This window comes from Carassius gibelio, chromosome B11, assembly GCF_023724105.1.
Source record: "Carassius gibelio isolate Cgi1373 ecotype wild population from Czech Republic chromosome B11, carGib1.2-hapl.c, whole genome shotgun sequence".
Taxonomy (NCBI): Eukaryota; Metazoa; Chordata; class Actinopteri; order Cypriniformes; family Cyprinidae; genus Carassius; species Carassius gibelio.
The window spans coordinates 13,900,183-13,924,947 of NC_068406.1; the positions used below are offsets into that span (position 1 = coordinate 13,900,183).

Below are 24,765 nucleotides of genomic sequence, written 5' to 3' on the forward strand. Positions count from 1 at the left end.
CACTAATCTGCATCCCTTCACCATGTAGACAGAAGCAGATTATCCTGGAAAGAAATTATACTTTGCGTTTTACTCAGATTTTTTTTTTGTTGTTGTTGTTGCTTATTTATCATGATTTGTTATAATTAAAAACATTTCAGCAGACAGCTTCTGAGTTGCAAGTAATGTATGTTAGAAAAAATTAGTACTATGTCATTATTATCACCCTTTTGTCATTCTAGACTTTTTTCAATAATAATAAAGAAGAACATTTGAAGACTGTCGCTGGTTGCTCTTTTACATGAAACTTTAATTTCAGTCTGTTTCACATTCAAAGCTATCATGTGGCTTCAGAAGAGTTGCAACAGTGCATGAATAATATGGACTACGTTTATGAGCTTTATGGAACTTTTATTGTGCAATCTAAGAATCTATTTATTATAACTGCATGGTGATGTTCATTTCATTCAAAAGTTTCTTTAGGTCTTCCACCAAAGAAAGAAAGTCCTTTGTTTCTGTATAACATACTTTAATTATATATTTCGCTGTGTGTTTTGTACTGATGATTCAAAGCAGGGATGTGATGTAATGTGCTGATATGACCCAACACTTCATGCATCTCCTACATGTTAATGAGACATACCAACCGCTATGTGTTTATAATCTAGGTTCGGTTTCAGCGCCTCATATCTCTGAGCTGAAAGGATTCAGCATGTAGGCTTCCTTCAAAGCAGTTCGCAACAGGAATTTGAATATACGGCGGAGAATCATCAGCCTTCTGGAGGGGAGCTTTCAGTTGTGTTTTAACATTTTTGACATGCACCTCAGAGTGAATTCTCCCACAATCTCAGCAAAGCTGCATCGCTCCTGACATCTTCGCATTAGTTACCCAGGATGTCTCTGTGTTTTGCAGCATCCTTTTCAGATCATATCACTCAGCTGCTGATGTTTTTCAGAGTTGTTTTCGATAAGCAAAATGTCTTTGAAAGATACTGATGATTATTCTTGCATTGGAAGTCTTCACTCCTTCCATTTGTTAACTGCAACTGTCTAGTTTAGAACAAAATAGATGTGTTTGTATAAAGGCAATGGAATAATGTTATATGAAATTACATTGATTAGTTGGGAATGGGATATGCAAGATGTTTTCAAAATCAACTAATATTTTCTAGAATGATGAGTTGACTAATCTCTCTAAAGGAAGCCCTGCATAATTAGGCTGTCTTTGGGTTTGCCTGACCTAAAGGTGTTTCTAAAAATGAATTACCCTTGTGTTCAGATAGCTTGAATTAATGGAAGTGTTTAATTGAAAAATGATTTCACTGAGCTGTGTTTTAGTTTTTCAATATAAACATGCATTAGATGGACATCTTTGACCACTGCATCCCCTTTCGTTTTAGCATTTTTCACCAAGAATGCTGCATTTGCCATGTCAAATAAGAAATAGTACACTTGTAATATCTACCTTTAAAGGATTAGTTCACTTTCAAATTTAAATTTCCTGATAATTTACTCACCCCCATGTCATCCAAATGTTAACGTCTTTATGTCTTCAGTAGAAAAAAAATTAATGTCTTTAATTGAAACATTCCATGATTATTAAACCAAACGTGCACATTATACGTAATCACATTGAAAAAGTCATGCATGACATAGGTGGAAGTACCAACTCAGTGTTTGCTAGTCGAACGTAATTACGTATTACGTGAAGTCATGGATGCGCATCATAGAGCAGTGCAAGGCAAGCATTTCTGTTTATAAAGCCTATAATTATTTTTAAATGACCGATCTTTATGCTAGATAAGACCATTATTCCTCGTCTGATATTGTGTACCCTTTGAAACTGCACTGAAACTGTGATTTTGACTTTCAACCGTTTGGTAGCCACTGAAGTCCACTATAAGGAGAAAAATCCTGGAATGTTTTCATCAAAAACCTTAATTTATTTTCAACTGAAATAAAGAAAGATGTAAACATATTGGATGTCATGGAGGTTAGTCAATTATCAGGACATTTTTATATGAAAGTGAACTAATGCTTTAAGATTGAGATTAAGGGTAAATAAGATATAGTGTTGGATGGCCATCCTAAATCCTGCATGGAATTATACATATGTGTATATATATATATGTGTGTACATATATATATATATATATATATATATATATATATATATATATATATATATATGTGTGTGTGTGTGTGTGTGTGTGTGTGTGTGTGTATATATATATATATATATATATATATATATTGCACATTTGTCATTTTAACCACATTTTTTGGATGGTTCAAAACGTCTACTCTTGCAACCCAAACAAACTGTCAGTGAGAATTTAGACCCTTTAATTTAGCATTTTATTATTCCTGATGCTTTTTTCACACAGATTTTTCTATCAAAGTGCACTTCATCAGTGTACTGTGCCTGTGGGTCTCCGTCAGCCGTGGTCTGCCCGGTAATACTCGGCTCAGTCTACCCCCACCCCCTGTTTTCACCGCTGCCAACGCCTAGCTGTTAGATCTCACGCTGTTGCTAGGAGAAAGAATAAAAAATACTTTGACCACTTCACAGACGACATCTTAATTGAATCCGGACTAATTTTGTCTAATGTTTTTCCTGCTGCCACATTGTGATTGAGTAATGTCATTATGGACTGAACAAATTAGCCAAAATTAGTCTGTCCAGTGGTGTGGATATTGAGGCTGGCTTATTTTCCTCCGCCTTGATCAGTAAAGCAGTGGTTGTTTGTATTTAGGTTTTAAAGGTGATGAAACTTTCTCTTGAATCGTGAAATATCTGTGCCTCTGCTCATGTGGTTATTCAGATTTGCAGTATGCAGATTAATTAGCATTCTGCTCTACGAGCACTGATCAGCGGTCTTTTAAAAACCATGAGAAAAGGCAAAAGTATGCACAGTATGTATTGGCACAGTGCTAATGCAGTAAGCATACATTCAATTGTATTTTCACCCTATTTAAACATACAGTTCAGTTGTAGGCATTGTTGACACTTAAACCATTGAAGAACAATGTTAATGTAAGGCTTTAAGCTCATTCTTACCCAATCAGCAGACTCATATAGGCAGGAAGTACCAGTGCATTTATATTTTGGCTAATTTCATGATGATTTTTGCTATACCAATAAGGGTGTAGTAACTCTTTTTCAGCAGAACTGGAAAGGTGTTTTTCGGAAAATGCAAAAGTCATCTGTAAAATCAGGGCCTGCTGATTGCTCTGATCACATCCGAAGTCTTTCAGCTGTAATAATGGTTATTAACGTTGAGTAAGTGCTGTTCTTTTTCTCTTTCAGGCCCGTAATGTCACTACAGGAGAGCTGGCTGCGATCAAGGTCATTAAACTGGAGCCAGGTAAGAAAATCTCTTCCCTTTCAGACGAAACTGGTTTTATTCTCATCTGGTCTCTGTTCTGTGATTTTATTATCATATTCTCTCTTTATACACTTCTAGACTGACTTTTTTATTTATTTAGGAGGTCTTTAATCTGATTTCAAGGTGTACTTAGGAAGTTTTTCATTTAGCTGTTTACCTGTTCAAAACTGAAATTAGGATATATTACATTTAGACTAATTTAGCTTTTCATATCTATGACTTTAATTTGAAATACTTTTATGTGGATTTCCTACCTGAGGCCACAATTTTGTGATCACATTACTGTGTAACTATTATCAGACACGGTCTACAATGGAATGTTTCAATCGTGTTAATAGCAAGCAATAAGACGTTTATTTGTTTCTTTTTTCACCTACTAGTTTCAGCTTTATTTTTAATTACCAAAAACAGCACTGATCTACTTTGCAGGTCTTTCTATTAAATGTGTGTAAATGAAGAGTTTCTCTAGGGTGGAATATGTCATAGTTGTTGAAATTAGTAAAATCATTTCCAGTTTTGATGTCGATAAAGAGTTACTTGAGCATTATTGATGAGGATGGACCAAAAAGGTTGGGAAACATTGATTTAGGAGCTGCTATGGTGAAGTGGCTAAAGCTGAGGCCTTTGTCGAGTGAGCTTTGAGCTTTCACCAAGCGTCCTTGAGTGAGGCATTTAACCTCAGGTTGGTCTAGGGGGATTTTACCTAGTAAGTGTACTGTAAGTCACTTTGGATGAAAGCATTTGCTAAAACTTTTGCTTCTTTGCTTCTAAATGAGGGGGAAAACCTAGAAATTTGCTCTTAGTCAGAAAAGTATTTTGGAAAATTCATTCTGTTTTTCTTCCTTTTTCATTTTCGTATTGGGTGACAGTTTACTCTTTACAGGCAAATGAAATATTTGTGCAAGTTTAAAACAAATGAATTCTAAGGCTCAAGAGTCTAGACCCATCAAGAGTGGCCAAATGTTTTGAGTTGGGAAACCATCCGCTGTGTCCAGATGCCCCGATGGAGGTTTCACGCTCTGATCAAGGCAAACCCAGATTATTAGTGTCAGTGAAAAAGCTTTTGATATAAAACCCAGACCAAAGCAGGAGACGACATCAAATGGGGTCTGGGGTTTGATACGGTTTGACAATATTGGATATCACTGTCATAGTAAAGGATGTACCTGTTTTATCCACAAGCCACCTGGATTGATGAATGACAGCTCCTTGCCTAAAGGAAACCAGTGGAGTGCGACTTTCATTTTGATTTTATAGCAATTCTATTTGTTTGCTGTTTTGCTGTGCCAGCAGGACCTGCAGGAACAATAGCATTTTTTTTTTTTTTTTTTTGCTGGTTTGAGACAAAAACCCACAGTCTTCTCTTTTCGAGGGCTTATATCCTCAGTCATACTTTTTGATGTTCAGGAAAGTTTCACTATGCAAAATTACAGAACCTACATGAACATGTGGCAACCATAGTTTCTGTGAAATGAGAATAAGAAGCTGGAGAAAGTACATATTAGAACCTTTGGGAAAATCTGAATAATTGGAATGTTCTCAGGCAATGAACAAAAAGTGTAATCTTGAAGACTACCTCTTTATTGTTGAGATGTTTTATTAACATTACTGGCAATTTGTGTTGTATTTTATTTGATGTGTTTTGTTTAATATTATGTTATTGTATTACAGTCCAGTGCATTGCATTTTATTTTATTGCATTTTATGGTTTGGGCAAAATATCAGATTTACATAAGAAAAACTTTTTTTTAATTGCTTGCTGTTTTATTGTGTCTCGTAACGATAATGTCAGTGCTGAAGGTTTAGTAATTTTAAACTTCAATTCAGTTATTTCACTTCTAATTTTGTTTTTGTTTTAGCTTTATTTCATTATTTGAGCTTTATTTCAATGTGAATTTTGAGCATGAAGGTATTGTAAATTTTTTACTCTGTTTGTAGGGGATCCCATATTAAATTATTAACAAAACCTACTGTAATCAATGATATTTTGGAAGAAACTTTACATTTTTGTATCAGCTAATTATTGTTTTGTCTTGTCCATACCTTTATTCAGTACCTTAGAGGTTGTTCACCTTACTTTTTAGGATTCTAAACCTACAGGCCTGTTTGTTTTGTGCCGAGAGCGATTAGGCTGCTTGGTTTAAACATTGACCAATAATTCTGTAGCCACTCACATTCATAGAGGCCATAGATGTCAGCTTTTAGCCTCAGTAATTACAACATGCCTCTCATTCCAGAGATGCAAGAGAATAAGAGGGGAATGGGGGTTTCTGGAGGTCCTGCCCTTTGCTTTCTCAGCTGTTTGAGATAAGAGAGGGTTTTCTATGTGTGTGTGGCTTTTAGATGCCCCTGTTGGAACGAATAGGACACGCTGCTGTGCCAGATATCTGGTAAGCTGGGTTTCAGATGAAGAGCTAGATTTAGTCAGAGTGTTTTGGAAACACCTGCTCAGGCTTGTTTCCAAGCTGTTCATTTTGAAATGGCAGGAAATATGCACAAAAACATAGTGTGCACCAGTTGATTCAGAGCCTTGTTGTAATCAGGGGCTTTCTTATTAAAGAGTATATGGAAAAAAACAACCATTGTATTTTAAAATGTGTATGATGCTGGATCTCATTTATGTCCATTTCCTTTCAGATCTGTATATTGGGTGTCTTTGAATGCAAGCTAAGCTAATGCAATGCAAGTTGATCTCAATGGTGCAACATGTTGATCATAGCGGTAGATGAATTATATTGCAAATGTTGTTCAAAACAACAGAATATTGGGTGAAGTTGTTTATAGGGTTGAAAAATGCTTTTTTGCTTTGCTTTAAGTATGGCATTATCAATAGTGATCTAATATGAGATCTGCTTTGAGTCTGATCTGAGATGTTATCAATGATCTATTGCCAACAAAATTAAATCAAATTGACCAAATTTTAATCAAATATTTTTCAAATGTTTACACCTGTTTATCTGCAGGATGCTAGACGTCTTGGCTTGTGCAGCGTGTCGTTAGCTGTCAGTGGGTTGTCATTTATTATCATGGTGTGCGAATGAAGGCTGTTAACTACTCGTCCGTGTACAGTAGTCACGTACCCCATGGGCCATCCGTTATCATGTCTCGTTAATTGTGTTGGTTTGCAAGGAACATGTGCTGCCAAGATGAACAAACTAATCAATTATTAGTCCCATAGTTAGATAAGGATATTAACATGGATGTCCCATAGATGTGTTTTTACGGTGATGTCTTTGTTGCTCTTTGACATCAATTTACAATTCTGATTAACATGCGCCATGTCTTCTCGATCCGCATTGGCGTTTTTGCCGTTCTAACTCATTAATGTCTCTGAGCTGGCCTTTGCAAATCATGGTGGGGGTGGACAACACACACTTTTAGGATAGGTCTCCTCCCTCTCCGGCACCGTGGGGATCAGGACACGGCTTTGAGTTTTGGCTCATTAGTTTCACATAATCAACAGGGGATCGTCTGGAAAGACCCAATAAATGGGTTTGCGGACAGACATGCCAACAGAAACATCAAGACCTGGGGTGAGTTTGTGTGGGGGCGTTTGGGGACGTGTCGATGTGCGATGAGATTAGCTCTTGGCCTGAGATGAGAAGCGCAGTGACCAGGCTACATCTGGATGTGCTCTTATTTTTGTGTGTGTGTGGATTGGTTGGCACAAGCGATGTTGGTCTCATGCTTTTCATTCAAAATTGATGAATCTGTCATATTGATCTTCAGAAAGCAGCGATTTGCCAAACAGCCCTGTAGTTGGAATAAGTTAAGGGTATCTTTTTCAGCCTCCTCTTTGGTTTGTATGCGAGCTCACACATCCGATTGTGTACTTGAAGCTGGTGTGCATAGGCAAACATTGACGTGCATGTGTGTGAGTTTGTGCACCTGCGTCGGTGTATTGCTGAACAGCAAAGGCTATTCTTACCATAAAAAGAAGGGCGACCTCATGAGCAAGCACTTAGCCTGCCTTTCTTTCCCCTTTAATGTCAGTTCGTGGTGTAGCATATTCACAGTGACAAGATCGAGCTGCCTACTGTAGGAAGTGTGGTCAGGCAAAATGTTCTCTGCCAACCAAGTGTGGACACTTAAAATCTACAGTTTCACCTCTCTGCTTCAGATTTGTACTTTTATAACCTTTATCTCCAATTTCAAAATTCTTCAGATTTTACAATAGCTGTTTTCAAATTTCTTATTCCTGTGATGTCTAAGTTGAATATTCAGCATTCATCCCTAGTGGAAAATGAATATACTTAAATGTATTTGAAATACACATTTGCATATTTATGTACTTAATAAAATAAACTGCAATTGTACTACCTTTAGTAGGGTATACTGAACTGAAAAGTCTGCTAAATTGGAACAACTAATTTTGTACTTAATGCACTTTAATTGTGTGAAAGTAGTGCTGAAGTCCAAAAATCTTACATTTCAAGGCTAATGTTATTCAAAGATCATATAGTCCTCTACAACAGTAACATCAGATAACATATTTTAAGCTTAATGTTGAGAAAACCTTTTTTTTTTTTTTTATAAGTAGCACTAAATAAATGTTAATTATTTTTTTATATCAGTCTTGAGCAGCATGTCAGTAAATATGTTGAATATGTGATTTGAACCATACTTAGTATGTAATAAATGTATTTTATATACATTAGGCCTAGGTTTTTAACTAGGAATTACTCAATTCTTCAGCGTCACATGATCCATCATTGTAATATGCTTATTTGCTGCTTAAAAAACATATCTCATTACTTTTTTTGTGGGAAACGTGATACTTTTTTATTTAGAGATTATTTGATGAATAGAATGATCAGCATTTATATATATATATATATATATATATATATATATATATATATATATAGTACCAATATAAATGCCCTAATTGTAATTTTTTTAACAAATGAATTTGCCCTCACTGAATGAAATTATTCAATTCTTCAAAAAAGTAACTGATAGACAGACATGACTCTGCATGAAAGACTTGTGACTGGCAGATCAACATGCTATGCAATTTCTCTCCAGTGCAGTAGGAAATTAAATGAAATATGGTGGATGTTAACTGTTATAAGATGATTGACAGGGCAGTTTAAACAGGGAAGGGACTAAGTGACTAAGTTACAATGTGGTCTGTTAAAGATGCAATCACATGCCTATGTCTTTTTATTTCATCACATTCAGACTTTAAACACACATTCATAACTATTGTTAATAAAATATAGATTTTTCCCCCCATATTCAGGACCTTCTTTTTAAGCAACTCTGTAGTCTCCCATTTTATTGCCAAAAGTTGTCCTTTGCGTATGGCTGTGGCTCAAAATCTGCTAAGCTGCCTTTCTAGACAGCATTTTTGGGCATTGTAGATGAATTTCTAAAACATTGTCTCAAATATATTCAGTAAACACTGTGTGCGTTTGCATGCTGTGTCTTTGTTGGCTCTGATTCCTGTAAGGCATGCAAAGGGAACAGGAGGTGCAGGAGTGGAGGTGGGTCTGGTATTAGCCGGCTGGGAGCACTGAGGCACTGCAGGCGTGCAGGGCTTTCATTTAAAATGCATGGGCTCGGAGGTCGGCGGCCCTCAGAAATGTCACTCGCTGTAATGGGAGGGGAGAGTGCCAGAGCCCAGAGTCCCTTCAGAGTCAGATGTGTGTGTGTTTAATCCATGTGTTGGATATTATATGTGTGTGTGTGTGTGTGTGTGTGTGTGTGCAGTATTGAGACTTGCATCACGGCAGGTGCAGCTGGTTCACTGTCAACAAAGAGCTTTAGAAAAATATACTGCTGATGTACGCACAATATTAGGGAAAAGTGGGTCCAAAGTCTTACTGTGGGAAAACATGGATTAGATTTATAGACCTATAAAACAAAATGATGCTCCAAAATATGATTGATGTGACAGGGAAAAGTATGCAAATAATTTCACTTGGAAGATTTATTCGGGCACAAGATAATGCATTTTCGATGGCGTGTCAGCTATTATAAAGCTTTTAGGCACAGTGACGGAAAAATTGGGAGTAAATGATCAGGACAAGCTTGTATTCTTACATTTTGAAAAAGTGATTGAAAATCCACTTTACTGATGAGGTAAATTCATTAGCCAATATTTTGAGATTGTTAATGGCTACATCAAGTTTTTATTTTTTTTTGGTCAACTGTATTTACTATCATGTATGGCTCTCAAATTGGCCTGTGGATAGGATAATGGACAGGAACAGATTGAATAATGTCTTTATGGACAGTCAGTGCCCTTCTTAGACTTTAGTAATACAATTTAACCATTTTAAAAGGCAATCATTGTAGAGGTTTTTTTTTTGTTCTAAACTCTTTGGCATTTTGTGGATATCAATTTTTTTTTCACACTTTCAGATATAAACTCTCTGTTTCTATTTTTATCTGATTTTCAGTAAATCTGATACCCAGAAAGGTGGATGGCTTTAGCATTAGGGTTGTCCTAATATACACTACCATTCAAAAGTTGTCAGTAAGATTTTATCTATTTATTTGTTTCCTAAAAGAAATGCATATTTATGTTTGGCAGTGATGCGTTAAATTGATCAAAAGTGACAGTCGAGACAAAAATATTTAATTCAATAAATACTATTCTGGAAAAACCTGAAAAAAAATGCATCATGGTTTTTACACAAGCAGCACAACTGTTTGTTTCAACATTGATAGTAATAAGAAATGCTTCTTGAGCACCAAATCAGCATATTTAAATAATTTCTGATGGATTATCACTGCAGACAATTCAGCTTTGCTGTCACAGGTACAAACTACATTTTAAAATACAGCAAAATAGAAAAGTGATATTTTAAATTGTAATATTTCACAGTTTTTACTGTTTAAACAAATAAATGCAGCCTTGTTGAGCATAAGAACTTTCTTTCAAATAAATTAAAAAAATAATTATTATTCAATATGATAATGCATGTTGAGTACATTCTGAGTGAATATTGTCTTAAATAGGTTTAATTTCAGTATTTTAGAAAATCTCATTGTACATTATAACCAAATTCAGTGGCTTTATTTTAAAGCTGCACATGCAGAACAATCAACATTTTCAAGCTATTGAAAAGAAATATGATTTCTTTCATCTTCATAAAACACTTGACATCAGATAGGGGCATGTTTTAATAAAGATTAAAAATCTGAAGCAAAGTGGGACTGAAAACACACCGGTTTGGGACATGAGTGCTAATGGGGACAGGATTCCTGTTAAATGGATGATGGGAAATCAGACCTAAGTAAATATAACCCTCATACCAATCAAGCGTATTTAATCCCTGCACATACTTTCACACTTTAACACTTACGACACATTCTGTTAGCCCTGCACACACACATTCACACTGACACGCATGTCTAGTGGAGTGACAGTTGAGCGCCTCTCCCTGACAGTCTCTCTTGCTATCCAACCCCTACAAACATGCCCAAGACCGCAAACTCGTCCCATTTCTGTGTGCTATGACATGCTTTAATGAAATTTATTCAGAATCGCTTGTTATTATTCAGATTTTTGTTTCCTTTGAGCAAAACCATGACGGTGTAGTCAAAATTCAGATTCACATTAGTTTGTAAACAAAAGCTAGAACCGTGATATTGAAGGTTACCCTCTTGTACAGTAGAGGTTTCTAGCTTATTTTAACTTGACAATGTCTGAATAACAATGTTTTATTTGTTTATTTTTAGTGTTGTCTTATTTGAGCTTAAGAAGCCAAAGTTATGTTGCAGTTTGTTGTCCGATATGTTATCGAATGGTAGCTTCAAGTTCATTTCCAGTCAGTTTTCTGACGTGATGTTTGAAAATCTCAGTAGTTCGTCGTGTCCTTTTGTACTTGGCTCTGGTTGAAAAAATTTCTAAATTGTTGTTTATTGTTAATTCATATTTCTTCATAGTTCTTTAAATGCTAGTATATGTGGGCAATAACATTACCAAGATTAATGAATTATTTCTTTTTTATTTCATGATACTTAATGCATTAACTAATGTGAACCTTGCTGTAAAATGTCACCATCTATAGTAGTCTTTTTCTTCTTGCAAAATTAAAATATATTTTCCACATTTTAGTCCATTCATATTCTTTTAATTATGATAAAGCCTCTCCGAGGATACCATGCCTTGACTAGAAATGGAAAACATTTTAAAACATTTTGTGTTTATGAAGTCTTTTTTTTTTGTAGTTTTTATAGTCTATTTGATCTGTCTTTAATACCATGTGGGTCATTTTGAACTTGTTGAACTTAGAAATGAAATAGACAGTCACACTTTGCTCAGATGTCTTTTGATCAGAGTAAACTGCATAATTTTGGTGCTCATGGATCCCTGCGATCTTAATACTGTGCGTTTGGAGTTTGTTTATTGCCTAATTAGTTTTAAATTAGTAGAAAAACAAGCCCACTCTTTCCTTTTTGTCATTCGCTGGTGGTACACAGAGAATAATCCTACGAATCATTGTTCATTTTCCTCAGGATCTGTTATCTGCCGCCTTCCCTGCTTGTGTCCATGTACAGTAATGGAATTTGGTTGGGAAATTTACCAGACCTCTAGACAGGTTACACCTCTTCACATAGCCAAGATTAACTATCCTCTTAACTGTCCATTCTCAAATCAACGGATGCTTTCCCCTATCTCGCCACTCATAAAAAAACGTAAATATATAACACACATCACAACACATACTGCATATATATGCTGACAATAGTCATGTAACTGCTACTCAGTGGGACCTGCTCTGCCTTGAAGCGGTCTAATCTGCCCATCAGACCCTGACTAAGAAGTTGCTTCAGTTAGCATTTGCCCTACTCAGAGATATGAATTGCTGCAACCTACACTGTGTATAATAGGCTAGCAGCTTCCGTTTCCCCTGAAGGAGGTAAGAGGCAGTACCTCCCGCTGTCTCTTGCAGCTATCTGCCCCATATGTGCAGGGAAATGTCACTGCCTCTGCGGAACGCTCTCTGGATCACTTGCCCCGGCAGGAAGCGCATGTCACCTGACCCCACTGCTGCGACTTCACACTTCCCTCAGGGAGCAAATGTCTTTTGCACAGACCTACACTCAAAGGACATTATGCAGAACTTCTCAAAGCTTATCCTTCCTTCAGTATGTGGGTTTGGAAAGAAAACTTTCCTTGGAATTGGTCCTGAATTTAAACAAGCCGACTTCACGGTCCCTAGAAACAGTATTTTTGTATTTTATTTACTTTTTTTTTTTTCATTGCATTTTATGAACTATGTTAATTAATCGTTTTAAATCTAGTTGAACATGGAATTGAAATAGACAGTCACACTTTGATCAAATGTCTTTGCATCAGAATCAATTAATGTTTAATTTCAGTGCTCATGGATGCTTGGGGTGTTGCTCAAAATAAAATAGCATTTTATTGATCATCTTAGTATTGCAGTTTATTTTATTTCATTTTATTATATTTAGTCGCTTGTTGCATTTGTAACCGTTAAGGACAGATTTATTTGATATGTATTAAAATATAGCGTATATAAACTATTTAGAAAACAGTTATGTATAAATCTAAATGTATTTAAATGTCATGTGTGAAATTGTACCAATTTAGCAAAAAGACAAGTTTTATTTGTTGTTTTTTTGCAATTCTATTTGGTGAAACCATAGTGTTTCAAAAACAGTATTAATACTTTTAAATTTAAGACTAGTTCACAGTTACTGTAATACTGTGATTGTGGATGTTTTCCATTAACAAGTGTACATGATTACATGATACTCAAAGAATACAATGGCAATAAAATCCTGCTAGCTTCTAAAATGTTCTACTTTGTACTGTTTTGTAAGGGTAAATTCACTATTAAGTGACCTTTCATCTTGTAAATGCTATCATTGATGCCTGCACCCAGCTTGGGATGTTCAATTTAATGGTGGATTATGCAGTTAAAATATTTATCTCTGCCCTACTATGTGGGAGTAAAAGGAGGAGTGTGTTGCTAGTGTCAGTGGGAGAGAACAAGGAAAAACTGTTAAAAAAAAACTTTTAATGAGCCTGCAGCTTCCATCATTAAGCATGAAGCAGTCACAACAAAGTGACTTTGTTCTCTCCCGTTCTCTCTTCCATCTCTCATAATCTGTCTGTCCTTCTGTCTTCCTACTCGTCTCCCTCTCTGCTCACACACACACATCTATACAGCAAAGCCAGTGATCAAGGTCAGCTCAGATGGATTCAGGCCAGAAGCCCCCACACTAGCATTATGGGTGATTGCCTTCTCGTGTCCATCAGCTGAGATCACATCACTTCCAATAAGTTACCAGCGTGTCAGATATTCAGTCTCTGCCTGTTACTTTGTCTTTCCCCTTTTAGTTTTTCCATATCCTTCTTTTTCTTTTACTACAACAAATATATGTCTCTGATGGAAGAAGTAGAGGTCTGCAATCCTGTTGGGTCCCGGCTCGGGCCATTTTTTTTTTTTTTTTTACAGATCGGGCTCGGGTTGGGCTATATTTATATTGTGCCCATATACACTGTAAAAAAGAATTTGTTGAGTCATCTAAAAATACTTTGTTCCCCCGCTGCTTAAAAATGCTTTGTTATCTTGACAACATATGTATTGTTAAAAACACTTCCCATTAGAGTGGAATTAGCCCAGGTAACAAACTTGTTTAAATTGACTTGACTATTATTTAGTAGTCCAGTCAATCTAAATAATGTTGTCAACTAGGAATGTTTTTTTTTTTTTTTACTTGAATTAATAAACATAAGCAAATGTTACCCCACTGCCTTAAATTTAATTTAACGATAGAGACAACACTTTCAATTTGCTGTCAACACATCAACTGACAGTTGAAAAAAAATTGCAAAATTCAAACACACACACACACACAGATATCTAAAGATCTGAACCGACACTTGAAAGTGTGATGTATAATAAATAACCTTGGCATGGGATTGAGAAACATAAATAGTTGCATTTCAATTCCTCATATCAAAACCACAGGGATTATTTTTAATTTCGTACCTCAATATGAAAATCAGGTTAAATGCTGCACCCTGCATTAACCCTGCACAAGTTTACATGCATTACTCCCACCATAAAGCAAGTTATTGGCCAAAATGAGAAACCAAGATATGATATATATATATATATATATATATATATATATATATATATATATATATATATATATATTTATTAGGGCCGGGACTTTAACGCGTTAATTGAGATTAATTAATTACACAAAAAAAACGAGTTAACTAAGATTAATTAATTACAGAAAAAAAAAATCCCGCATTTTTAATAACTTATTTTTGCAGCGCGGAACGTTTCTCACTGGATGAGTTTCGGCGGACCGATTACATTGGAGCACCAACTAGCGTTCGCATATCACCGCAGCACACATCGAGCCTCAAGTATCACCTCAACGCAAAACATATAGCAGCTAGCGTGGACTTTACACTTTATGTTGAACTATGTATTATTTTGTTGGTGCAACAGTTTATGTTGAACTCTTTATTGTTTTGGCCAAGGTTATTGAGAGTTGGAATTAGTATGTTATGGCCTCTGAAGCAACAGAGAGATGTTTTCTAATAGTCAGTGTTTCCAATGTTCTGAATGTAATTGACAGTATTGTCTTTTCCAAAAAAACATTTTACAAAGCCTCTAATTAATTAGATTAATTTTTTTACTCGAGTCCCGGCCCTAATATATATATATATATATAGGGGCAAAAGGTAAAAGAAATCACGTTTAGTTACACAAAAAATTAGTGTACTGTACTTTTGTATAATAAAATATGAATGGAATGCACATGGAAGCACAAAGGTCTGAACCGTCAGATTGTAAAAAAAACATAACCAGACAGAAGTGTTAACATCAGATCTTGAAAGTTTCCAAACTCTCCCCAATAATAATGCAATTTAGTGCTCACAAAACAAAAAACAGAAAAAGGAAAGCAAAAGCATTTGTCAATTTGAAGGAAAATGTATACATTAATGTATAGGAAAATGTGACGTGAAACAACATTTGTTTTCATGAGAACATACATATTGCAAGTCATAACATGATAAACTTGAAAGTGCATTCTAAAAAGTAGTGTAAGGCTCCAAAGAACCTAAATTTCCTTAAAAAAACCTGACTTTTTATGGATGAGCTTGCTGTGGATCCCATGAACACTTCTTGAGCAACTGTTCTTCGCAAGCTTTTGCAGAGCCTCAATGGTGTATTTCATGTGCTTGAGGTAGTGGATGTTCACTACATTAGGAGTCCAAATGCCTTAGGGACATGGTAGATGTCAGTGATGAGAAGATTTCCAAATGGGAGCAATGTTGGTTATTCCTTGGGAAGCAGATCACATTGCTGCTCCTCAGTTATAATCAGAATGCCCTCATCAAACATCCTCAATTTCACCGGATGGCTGGGAAAACACAAAATATTACATTACTTATCAACTTTATAACAACTGAACACACACATGTACATACACTATTAAAGTTGAGTGTTTTGCATCTGTGTTTTAGGACAGCTACCAATAAATGTAAATTGTCCTTTAATTGTCCTTGTTCCCTCAAGTGGAAGATAATTTGAAAAATGTTTGTAACCAAACATGACAGTCAAAAGTCAATGGTGCACCTCAGCTGTTTTGGTTGCAAACATTCAAAATAACTTCCAGTATTAACCTGTTAAAAGCCTGTACAAATATCTTTATTCTGCTGAACACAAAACTTTAAAATCCCAGTGGGAAAATATACTTCCGGAACCAACTAGGCTTAAAAAAGGGGACAATTTGGCTTGTTATTTTCTTTACTGGTATTCTACATGATTTCTTAATGTCATAAAATGTGATAAACCAATGCAACATTTGAGTTTTTCTTTCTTAATCCAATTTTGCCTGCTTGCATTTCAGTCTAATCTGTCCCACTATTTTAAAGGGGGAGTGAAATGCTATTTCATGCATTCTAAGTTTTTTACACTGTTAAAGAGTTGGATTCCCATGCTAAACATGGACAAAGTTTCAAAAATTAAGTTGTACGTTTGAAACCAGTTTGTCACAAGTTTCAGAAAGTTTTTTTTGAGTATGGCTCTGTGTGACGTTAGATAAAGCGAAATTTCCTTATATGGGTCCTAGGGCACTTCTGCCGGAAGAGCGCGCTCCCGTATAGCAGAGCACTGAGAGCACAACAGACATTCACTGATCAGAGCGAGAGCGTCGCGAAATGTCACAAAAGAAGTGTGTTTTTGGTTGCCAGGGCAAGACAACCCTGCACAGATTACCCAAAAAAAAAAAAACAGCATTAAGGGACCAGTGGATGGAGTTTATTTTTACAGAGCATCAACGGAGTTGTGCAAGTGTTTTTGTTTGTTCCCCGCATTTCGAAGATGCTTGTTTTACAAACAAGGACCGGTTTGATGCCGGATTTTCTTATCGTTTATTTCATTAAGTACTAATTAAAAAATTTCTATAGATATATTTTTATGTCTGTGAGGCATGTATTCTCTGAGTTTTGTTTCATTTTTGTGTAATGCTCCTATTCAAGATCAGACGGCAAAAAGTTTAATCATGGTTTCTGTCTTTATTTTATAAGAGCACGTTTTGTTGATATTGTGAGCAAACAAAAATGAAAGTACACTTTACAGTTACGAATTATGAATTACTCTTACCTTATGAGCAAAAATGACGGCGTAACCACTGAAAGAAATGCAAGTGATCATGCTGGCATCTCTATGTCCTGAAGCATCTCTGCACAAACTATAAGATATAGCGCTCATTTATCTTTAACATTTAAACAGTCTTATATGCTTGAACTGTTTTTATTTTAGGCAAGTCGTGTTAATTTGAGAAGGCTAAATTGATCAAACATATATGATCAGTTTACTGTCTGCCACTTTACTTTAAAAAACAAAAATGTATAATTAACGAACAAAAAAATATTTCGAAATTAACTTAATTAAGAAAACAAAATAAAATATAATCAATTTGCCATTACATACAAAACTGAAATTTTTTTAATAGCTGAAACAGTAGTATAAGTTGTTTTGGGAGAAGGGACGGGCTCGGGCCAGTAATTCTGATAAGCTGTTGGACACGGACCGTGCTTTGGCCTGAGCGTCCCGTGCAGGGCTCTAGGAAGAAGGTCCTTACTCTAGCTCTTGGCTTTCAAATGAGCTTCTAAGAGTGTTACTGGTTTTAGAGAGAAATAAAGGTTATATGAGGGGCTTGAATCTCCATCAGCAGTTAGGGGGAAAACCACAGTGATGCATTTAGGGTCTGATGCTTTATGAATGCTAAAGAGATCTCAGTACTGTATAGGCACTATACACATAAGGGTCTGACCCTCCCCTCTCGTCTTTTGCATAATTAAACAAGCATGCAATGCTTCGAAATTTAGCTTTCATGAGGATTTGCTATCAATTTTCATTAGGAACTCCCTTATTAGAGGTGTTGCATCACTATTACTATTGCAAATATTTGGCTAGAAATGTACTTAATCCAAAGACATACTTGGTCAATGCATTTCAAGGGCATGGATCTAGTGCGTTGCTTACACTGCATTCTTGAGGTGAGGTATGATTGTTATTTTATAAGTGGCTTAAACTGTCCACAAGAGGAAAATCCCATAGAAAAAAAATCTGTGATCATTGGTGGGCTCTTAATTTGTGCTAGCTCACTACCAGCCAGAACATTAAGTGCATATAAATACCTAAGTCCTGGCAACCTGGGAGAATTACTTATTTACTTACTTTGAATTGAAATGTATTATTAAATGTATGTATTGTTATAAATTATATGTTTTAAATGTAATTGCATTTTCATTTAATACACTCCACTCATTCATTTAGTACACTCCATTCCAAGTATTTATTTATTTAACTTATTTTAGTTTAGTTTACTGTAGTTCATACATACATAATAAATTCCCACATGGTGATATGTGTATTATAAGACCGTTTAAAACGTATAACTGCAAGTTTTGTGATGCTAATGGTGCATAAATTACTGTAAGTTATCAAATATAGTTGTTTTTATTATTTTCGGGTGGTTAACAACTTACTGTGATGGTATCAAGTTGTAATACCTGGGTCCTTTCTTATAAACGATATGACTATATGTTATGAAATCATGGTAGATCTCAAAATGTTGCATAAGTTTACTTATGCTTAGTTAACTTTTTTTCGTTGACATGAATGAAATAGAAAATAGAAATAGAAAGAAATAACTCATTGGGTTGTTCCTGGTAATTTCTCACCTTGTCCCCATCTCTCTGTGTGTTCCTTCGACAGGCGAGGACTTTGCAGTGGTTCAGCAGGAAATAATCATGATGAAAGACTGCAAGCACTCTAACATTGTGGCCTATTTCGGTAGTTACTTAAGGTATAGTAATGACCACTTTCCTGACCACACTTTTATTGTTCTCCGCTCTCCCCTTCACTTACCCCTTCTTTCACTCTCTCTCTCCTCCTGCTCTGTCAGTTCCTATTCCTGTCTAAGGCTGTTGAGTTGACACTGTGCTCTGTTGGTTGGGTCTCTCAGCTGCACTGCAGGAAACAGCAGCTGTGACTGCAGCACCTCTGTTTCTCCTAATTGTACGACCTATGCCTCGTGGCCAGGCTTAGACTGAACTAGATCGTCTAAAATTCAGGAATCAAACAAGGGCTACAAGTAGGACTTTACCATTGACAAAATCATTTTTTCTTAAAGCTTTGTGGTATATGACACCACCATCGCCCACCATCGCCCACCATGGATCTACAATTTTCTAGCTACAGTATAAAGTTAAGCTGCAGTGGTAGATAATTTTAACACATCCCTCAAGATTTAAAAGCAGTAATGTGGAGGTTGTCTTTTTTTCTAGGTAGTTTCTTGGTGAACATTGTCTAATGCGTAAGAGAAATCATTCAAAAATAGAGTGTGATTTTCCTCGGTGTAAACAATTAAAAATGATTTTATTACAGTAGTCTTTTATAAACATGTAGAACCTAAGATCTTCTTGTTATTGCATGGCTGTGAAATAGTAAATTTTAACATTTATCCTGGTTCAATGTCGGATTTGTTGTTTCAACCTGAAGGAAAATAATTTGCTGTTGGAATCAGCGGCATGTAATAGATTGTATGTTAATATATCTTCTATTCCACTTTTCCTGGTTATATATACACTACCATACAAATGTTTGGGGTTAGTTCATTATTATTATTTATTCTTTTTTTAATTATTTGATCATTAAATTGATCAAATGTGACCGTAAAGACATGTATAATGTAAAAACAAGTTTTCTGTTTTAAATAAATTTACAATGAAAGTGAAAAATGTATCACGGTTTTCACAAAAAAGTAAGCACCCCAACAGTTTAAGCATCATCTCTTTGAGAAAAGAGTTATTTAAAATTGTAAACTGTAATATTTCATAAATATTACTGTCATTTTGAGCAAATAAATGTACCTTTATTCAGCAAAGAAACTGTAAAATAAAAAATAAAATTAAATACAATAAAATACAGTTTTAATATTAGTGACCCCAAGCACATATTTGTGTGTGTGTGTGTATATATATATATATATATATATGTATATATATTTATATATATATATATATATATATATATATATATATGTATATATATTTATATATATATATGTATATATATATATATATATATATATATATATATATATATATATATATATATTTTTTTTTTTTTTTAAGTTTAAATCTAAAAGCACCTAACATCTAAAACTTTACTTGAATTCTCTAATTTCTAAGAATGTTATTTTGGTCTACCTTATAGCTATGGGAAACTGGAGTGTGATTTGTCTCTGGTCAGCAGTATATCTCTTAAATATTAGTCTAGACATTAGTGCAAGGCAGCTTAGAGAAACAGAGAAGGGTGTTTTTTGATAAAAGCAGGTTGCTTGTGACTTATGACTCTGTCTCCTGCTTGCTGTGTCATGACCCAGAAAAGTGTGCATCCTTTCACTCTCCCTATGGGGCTGCCAGGGGACTATTTCGAGACACATCGATTGAAATATAATTTGTTGGTGTTTTTCTTTCTCTGGCTTTTCAGGAGGGATAAATTATGGATATGTATGGAATACTGTGGGGGAGGTTCACTGCAAGACATATATCATGGTAAGATACACCATATAAAGGTAAACAATCAACTGCAACACTAACTCAAACTCACTCAGTGGTCAGTATTGCAATGCAGTATCTCCTTTCCATTCATTATTTAAAGGAATAGTTCACCCAGAAATGAAAATTGTCATCATTTATTCATCCCCACATTGTTCAAAATCATTCATGAGTTTATATCTTTTGTAAAACACAACAGAATTCTTTAAAATAATTTTAGTCTTCGGATTTATTTTTCAACGAGGCTTTTGAGCGTATAAAAGTGATCCACATGACGGTCGGAGTCGAAGAACAAACTGTACATTGTTCAGAATGTCTCCTTGTGTTCCATGTAAGAAAGAAAGTCTGAAATGTAATGACAGAGGGGAAAATTTTGGGATCAAACTATCCTCTAAAAGTCCTAGCGTTGACAGTGTACAGTAGATACGATGGGCACAATGCTTAGATAGTTCTTATTTCCAATGCCAGTTTTTACATAAATAGACTTTCCTCTCTTCCAATTAACAATTTGATTCTAGACAGATGGCCAAAATATACAGATCTTTTCTTACATTGTTGGAAAGCTTCCCTATGTATGTTCCCAGGAGATAAATTTAGTAGAACTTAGTAGAGTGGACCTGTCAGATCATTAGAGCTCATTTTCACAGCAGCTGTTGGCAGTTCTGCGGTTCTCTCTGAGCCTCTGCGCAGGGTCGGGGGAACAGGGTAGATGGTGTTATAGTGCTAACGTGTTAGCTTAGTGCCCAGTCCCACATCCCACGTTATCAACCCCCCATTGCCATGGCTGCACTCAGCTATATGGTCAAAGGCCTGATTAGAGCCGAGGTCCTCCCACACACAACAAATAGAGAAAGACTCAAAAGAGACATAAATCAGGTTCTGCTTGGTCAAACGTGTCTTTAAATAACTCTCTGAACAAGTAAATGATCAAGAAGAAGGATTGTGAGGTACAACAGTGGACATATTGGAAATGTGGATCTAAATAGAGAAAAAACTGTGAATAAAATGTATACAAAAAAAAAAGATTCTTTACATATGTATGATTTATTTTTTACTAGAATGGATTATATATTGCTGAAAGTTTGGGGTGAATAAAAACCATGCTGTGTATTGTAAAAAAAAATATATATATTTTAAATAATTGTGTAAGTAGTAAAACAACACAAACGGTGCAAAAATGCGTTTTAAGTTTAGAAGCATTTTGAGTCTCCCTCTCCCTTGCCTCACAGTGCTTTGGTCCAAATGCCTGCTTTCCTCTTTTACATCACCTACACACACATACTCAGAATTTGTGCTCTGCTTTTAATCCATCCAAAGTGCACAAACACAGAGCAGTGAACACACACACGGAGCAGTGGGCAGCCATTTAAGCTGCGGCGCCCGGGGAGCAGTTGGGGGTTCAATGCCTTGCTTAAGGGCACCTAAGTCGTGGTATTGAGGGTGGAGAGAGCACTGTACATGGACTCCCCCAACGCACAATTCCTGCCGGCCAGAGACTCGAACTCACAACTTTTTCGATTGCGAGTCCGTCTCTCTAACCATTAGGCCACGACTTCCCCACAGCTTTATTCACTTAAACACAATGAGTATGCCAGAACCTGCCCAAAAATCCTTTTATAATCCCAGTCAGGGGACGATTGTGCGTGCGTGCATAACCATATATGGAGCTTATAACGCCTTGTTTTACTATGCATAACCTCATCTGCATATAATTTCCATGCATATTCACATGCACGTGACACCATGTTTAACACAGAGACATTACGGAAACATGAGATGGGGACTATAATGCCATTTGTGGCATACACATTAATTTTTATTGATAAAAATCATCCAGTGTCCTTGTATGATTTATAATAAATATATGAAAATAGCTTTATTTTTTGTGTCCGCTTCAAAAATTGCTCTCGAGAAATTTTGTTTATTGTCTCTCCCCAAACATTTTTTTGGATTTTTCAATCAGAAAAGAATTAATTCCGATGGAAGCAAAAAGTGGATATATCAGTCGACCTCTACACCTGACCGTACAATGTCAAACAAAGCAAAAAAAAAAAAAAAAACATACAAAAAGCAAACATTATAACAACAAATTAAACAAGGAGATCATTAAAAGCAATTCTAAACAGATACATTTTTATCTGAGCATTAAAATGGGAAACTGAATCCAGCTGGTGAATGTGCAAAGGTAAAGAGTTCCATAAATATTTTACTTAACATGAAAAAAAAAATAGTTCTTCTATTGACAAGAAAATCTTTTAAATATTCATATTTTTTATCATCAGTTTAAAAATTGCACAGAAACAACTTTCCTTTTGAGATGTCATCACCTCACCCTCTTGTTTTTTGCATCACGTTTCAAATGTAAAATAAGTTGTGGACACCATTTGATCATTTTAAGCCCATCTCTTCCTCTCTTCTTTCAGCCCATTTATTATTCACTCCTTCCCATTAGCACATTTCCTGTTTTTGTGACATTTTAATCAGCAAGAAATGTCTCTGTTGACTTAAAGGAGATTAACTGCACTGCTAAAGTGTCAGAGGCTCCAAACCGTCAAACATACGCCATTGTTTTGGAGAACAGACAAATGAGATTCTCAGGCGCCTTTTGTATTTTCTTTAGTAAAGTTTCAAGTCTGTTATTTTCATCAGTAGTCCATTTAGAGTTGAAGAATAATAATTCAGCTCTTTTCTCAGGTTGGACGTGTAATCAGTCACATTGTTTCTCGTCTTTGGTCTGCTAGTGGTGCTTGTGTTAAACTTTTTTTTTTTTCAGTGTGGCATGAGAAGAATAAGAGTTATGTGTCTTCTTGATTTAAACAAGTTTAAGCTTAAGCCGAATGTGCTGAAGTTATTCATGGCTCATATTTCAACTGATGTGTACACAGTTTTATATTGTTTAGACGTTTAAATTGTACTCAGGCTAATTTAGCTAATAATCTAATATGAATGGGATTTTCATAGATTTTTTTAGATTATATTACTGCTAATGCACACTAAATATGTCTCCACAGTTACTGGGCCACTAACAGAATCACAGATAGCATATGTAACAAGAGAAACCCTTCAGGTAAGCCATTTTACTGGACTTTGTTTTGACAACCAAAGCAATCTGCTGTGACCATGAAAACTGCTTTTGAATTTTTAATGATAGACATGTTGCCAGATATTTCATACATCCCGTTCTCTAAAAAGCAGTTTGTAAATTAGTTTGAAGATGATCATTGATGAAAATAAGTGTTTGTGCCTTCGCTTTCAGGGTTTATTTTACCTACACAGCAAAGGAAAGATGCACAGAGACATAAAGGTACCATAATTTGTTCTAGCTTTTGTGTGTTTTTAATGAAAGGAGTTGATTGGTTGAATTGTATTCAAATGCCAAAAAAAAAAACCTGAATGACAGCACATAAACCCTCCTCCTACTTATTTTTTTATCATTACCATTTACCAATATCATTACACACATCAGCTTTTCTGATTCATATTCCTTGATGATTTCATAAACAATTAGTCATTATTTTAGGAAATGATTCCTGTAACTGTTCTGTCATTATTTAGCAATTATGTATGGCCAGTAGTGGTGCTAGTACATTAGTTAGTTGCTATATATTGTGTCATGTTTTTAATAAAGACATAATAAATCATTTACATATTTGAAACAATTCCTCTTAAATATGAAACATGTTTGATCAGTGAATTAAAAGTAAAGTGTGAGCAGTGAAAAACAAAACTAAGTGCTCATTACATCTAAAAATTATGTATTTCATCTGAGTATCATAGCTGTTTACAAAAATAGCCTTTAAGTAAAGCCCTTCGTACCTTCTAATTGTGATTTGGTGAAGCCAAAGCCAAATGACTGGTAAAGCAAGAGAAAATGTGTTACCTGGCCAGAGGGAGATGTTATTAGTATGACTCAGATGCTGCTTTCACATCTCTGATCATAGATGAAAGCAGGTGTTGAAAGAGCAATTTTATAGAAATACTTTTTTTTGGATTCTGAGGTCTGTCAGTTTCATTTTTACATTTTTTACATCTCACAAATCCTCTGGTAATATATTTAATAATGCCTTATAATAGTTGTTTTACTCTTACCTTTTTAATGTCATTTTATTTGTTTTTCTATTTGAAATAGGGCGCCAATATTTTATTTACAGACAATGGCTACGTCAAGCTAGGTAAGAAAATAACAGACTTTCCTTCCATTCTAATTAATGTTTAAAACAGTTAAATTAAGTTACTTACAATGTTATGAACTCAATCATTTAAAAAAAGTGTAAAAGTGTTGGTGACTGAGAGTACCACCTCATGTGG

General features: G+C 35.2%; 1 protein-coding gene across 11 annotated transcripts in view; it reads left to right on the plus strand.

Annotated features, from left to right (window-relative positions):
- map4k3a (mitogen-activated protein kinase kinase kinase kinase 3a) overlaps nt 1-24,765 on the plus strand; it is a 94,506-nt gene that overhangs the window by 8,774 nt on the left and 60,967 nt on the right. For all 11 annotated transcript variants that reach the window (XM_052568514.1, XM_052568522.1, XM_052568515.1 and 8 more), the window contains exons 2-7: nt 3,290-3,347; nt 18,611-18,701; nt 20,390-20,454; nt 23,469-23,524; nt 23,714-23,761; nt 24,587-24,629. In XM_052568514.1, the coding sequence (XP_052424474.1) occupies nt 3,290-3,347; nt 18,611-18,701; nt 20,390-20,454; nt 23,469-23,524; nt 23,714-23,761; nt 24,587-24,629 (361 nt within the window). The remainder of the gene's footprint in view (nt 1-3,289; nt 3,348-18,610; nt 18,702-20,389; nt 20,455-23,468; nt 23,525-23,713; nt 23,762-24,586; nt 24,630-24,765) is intronic.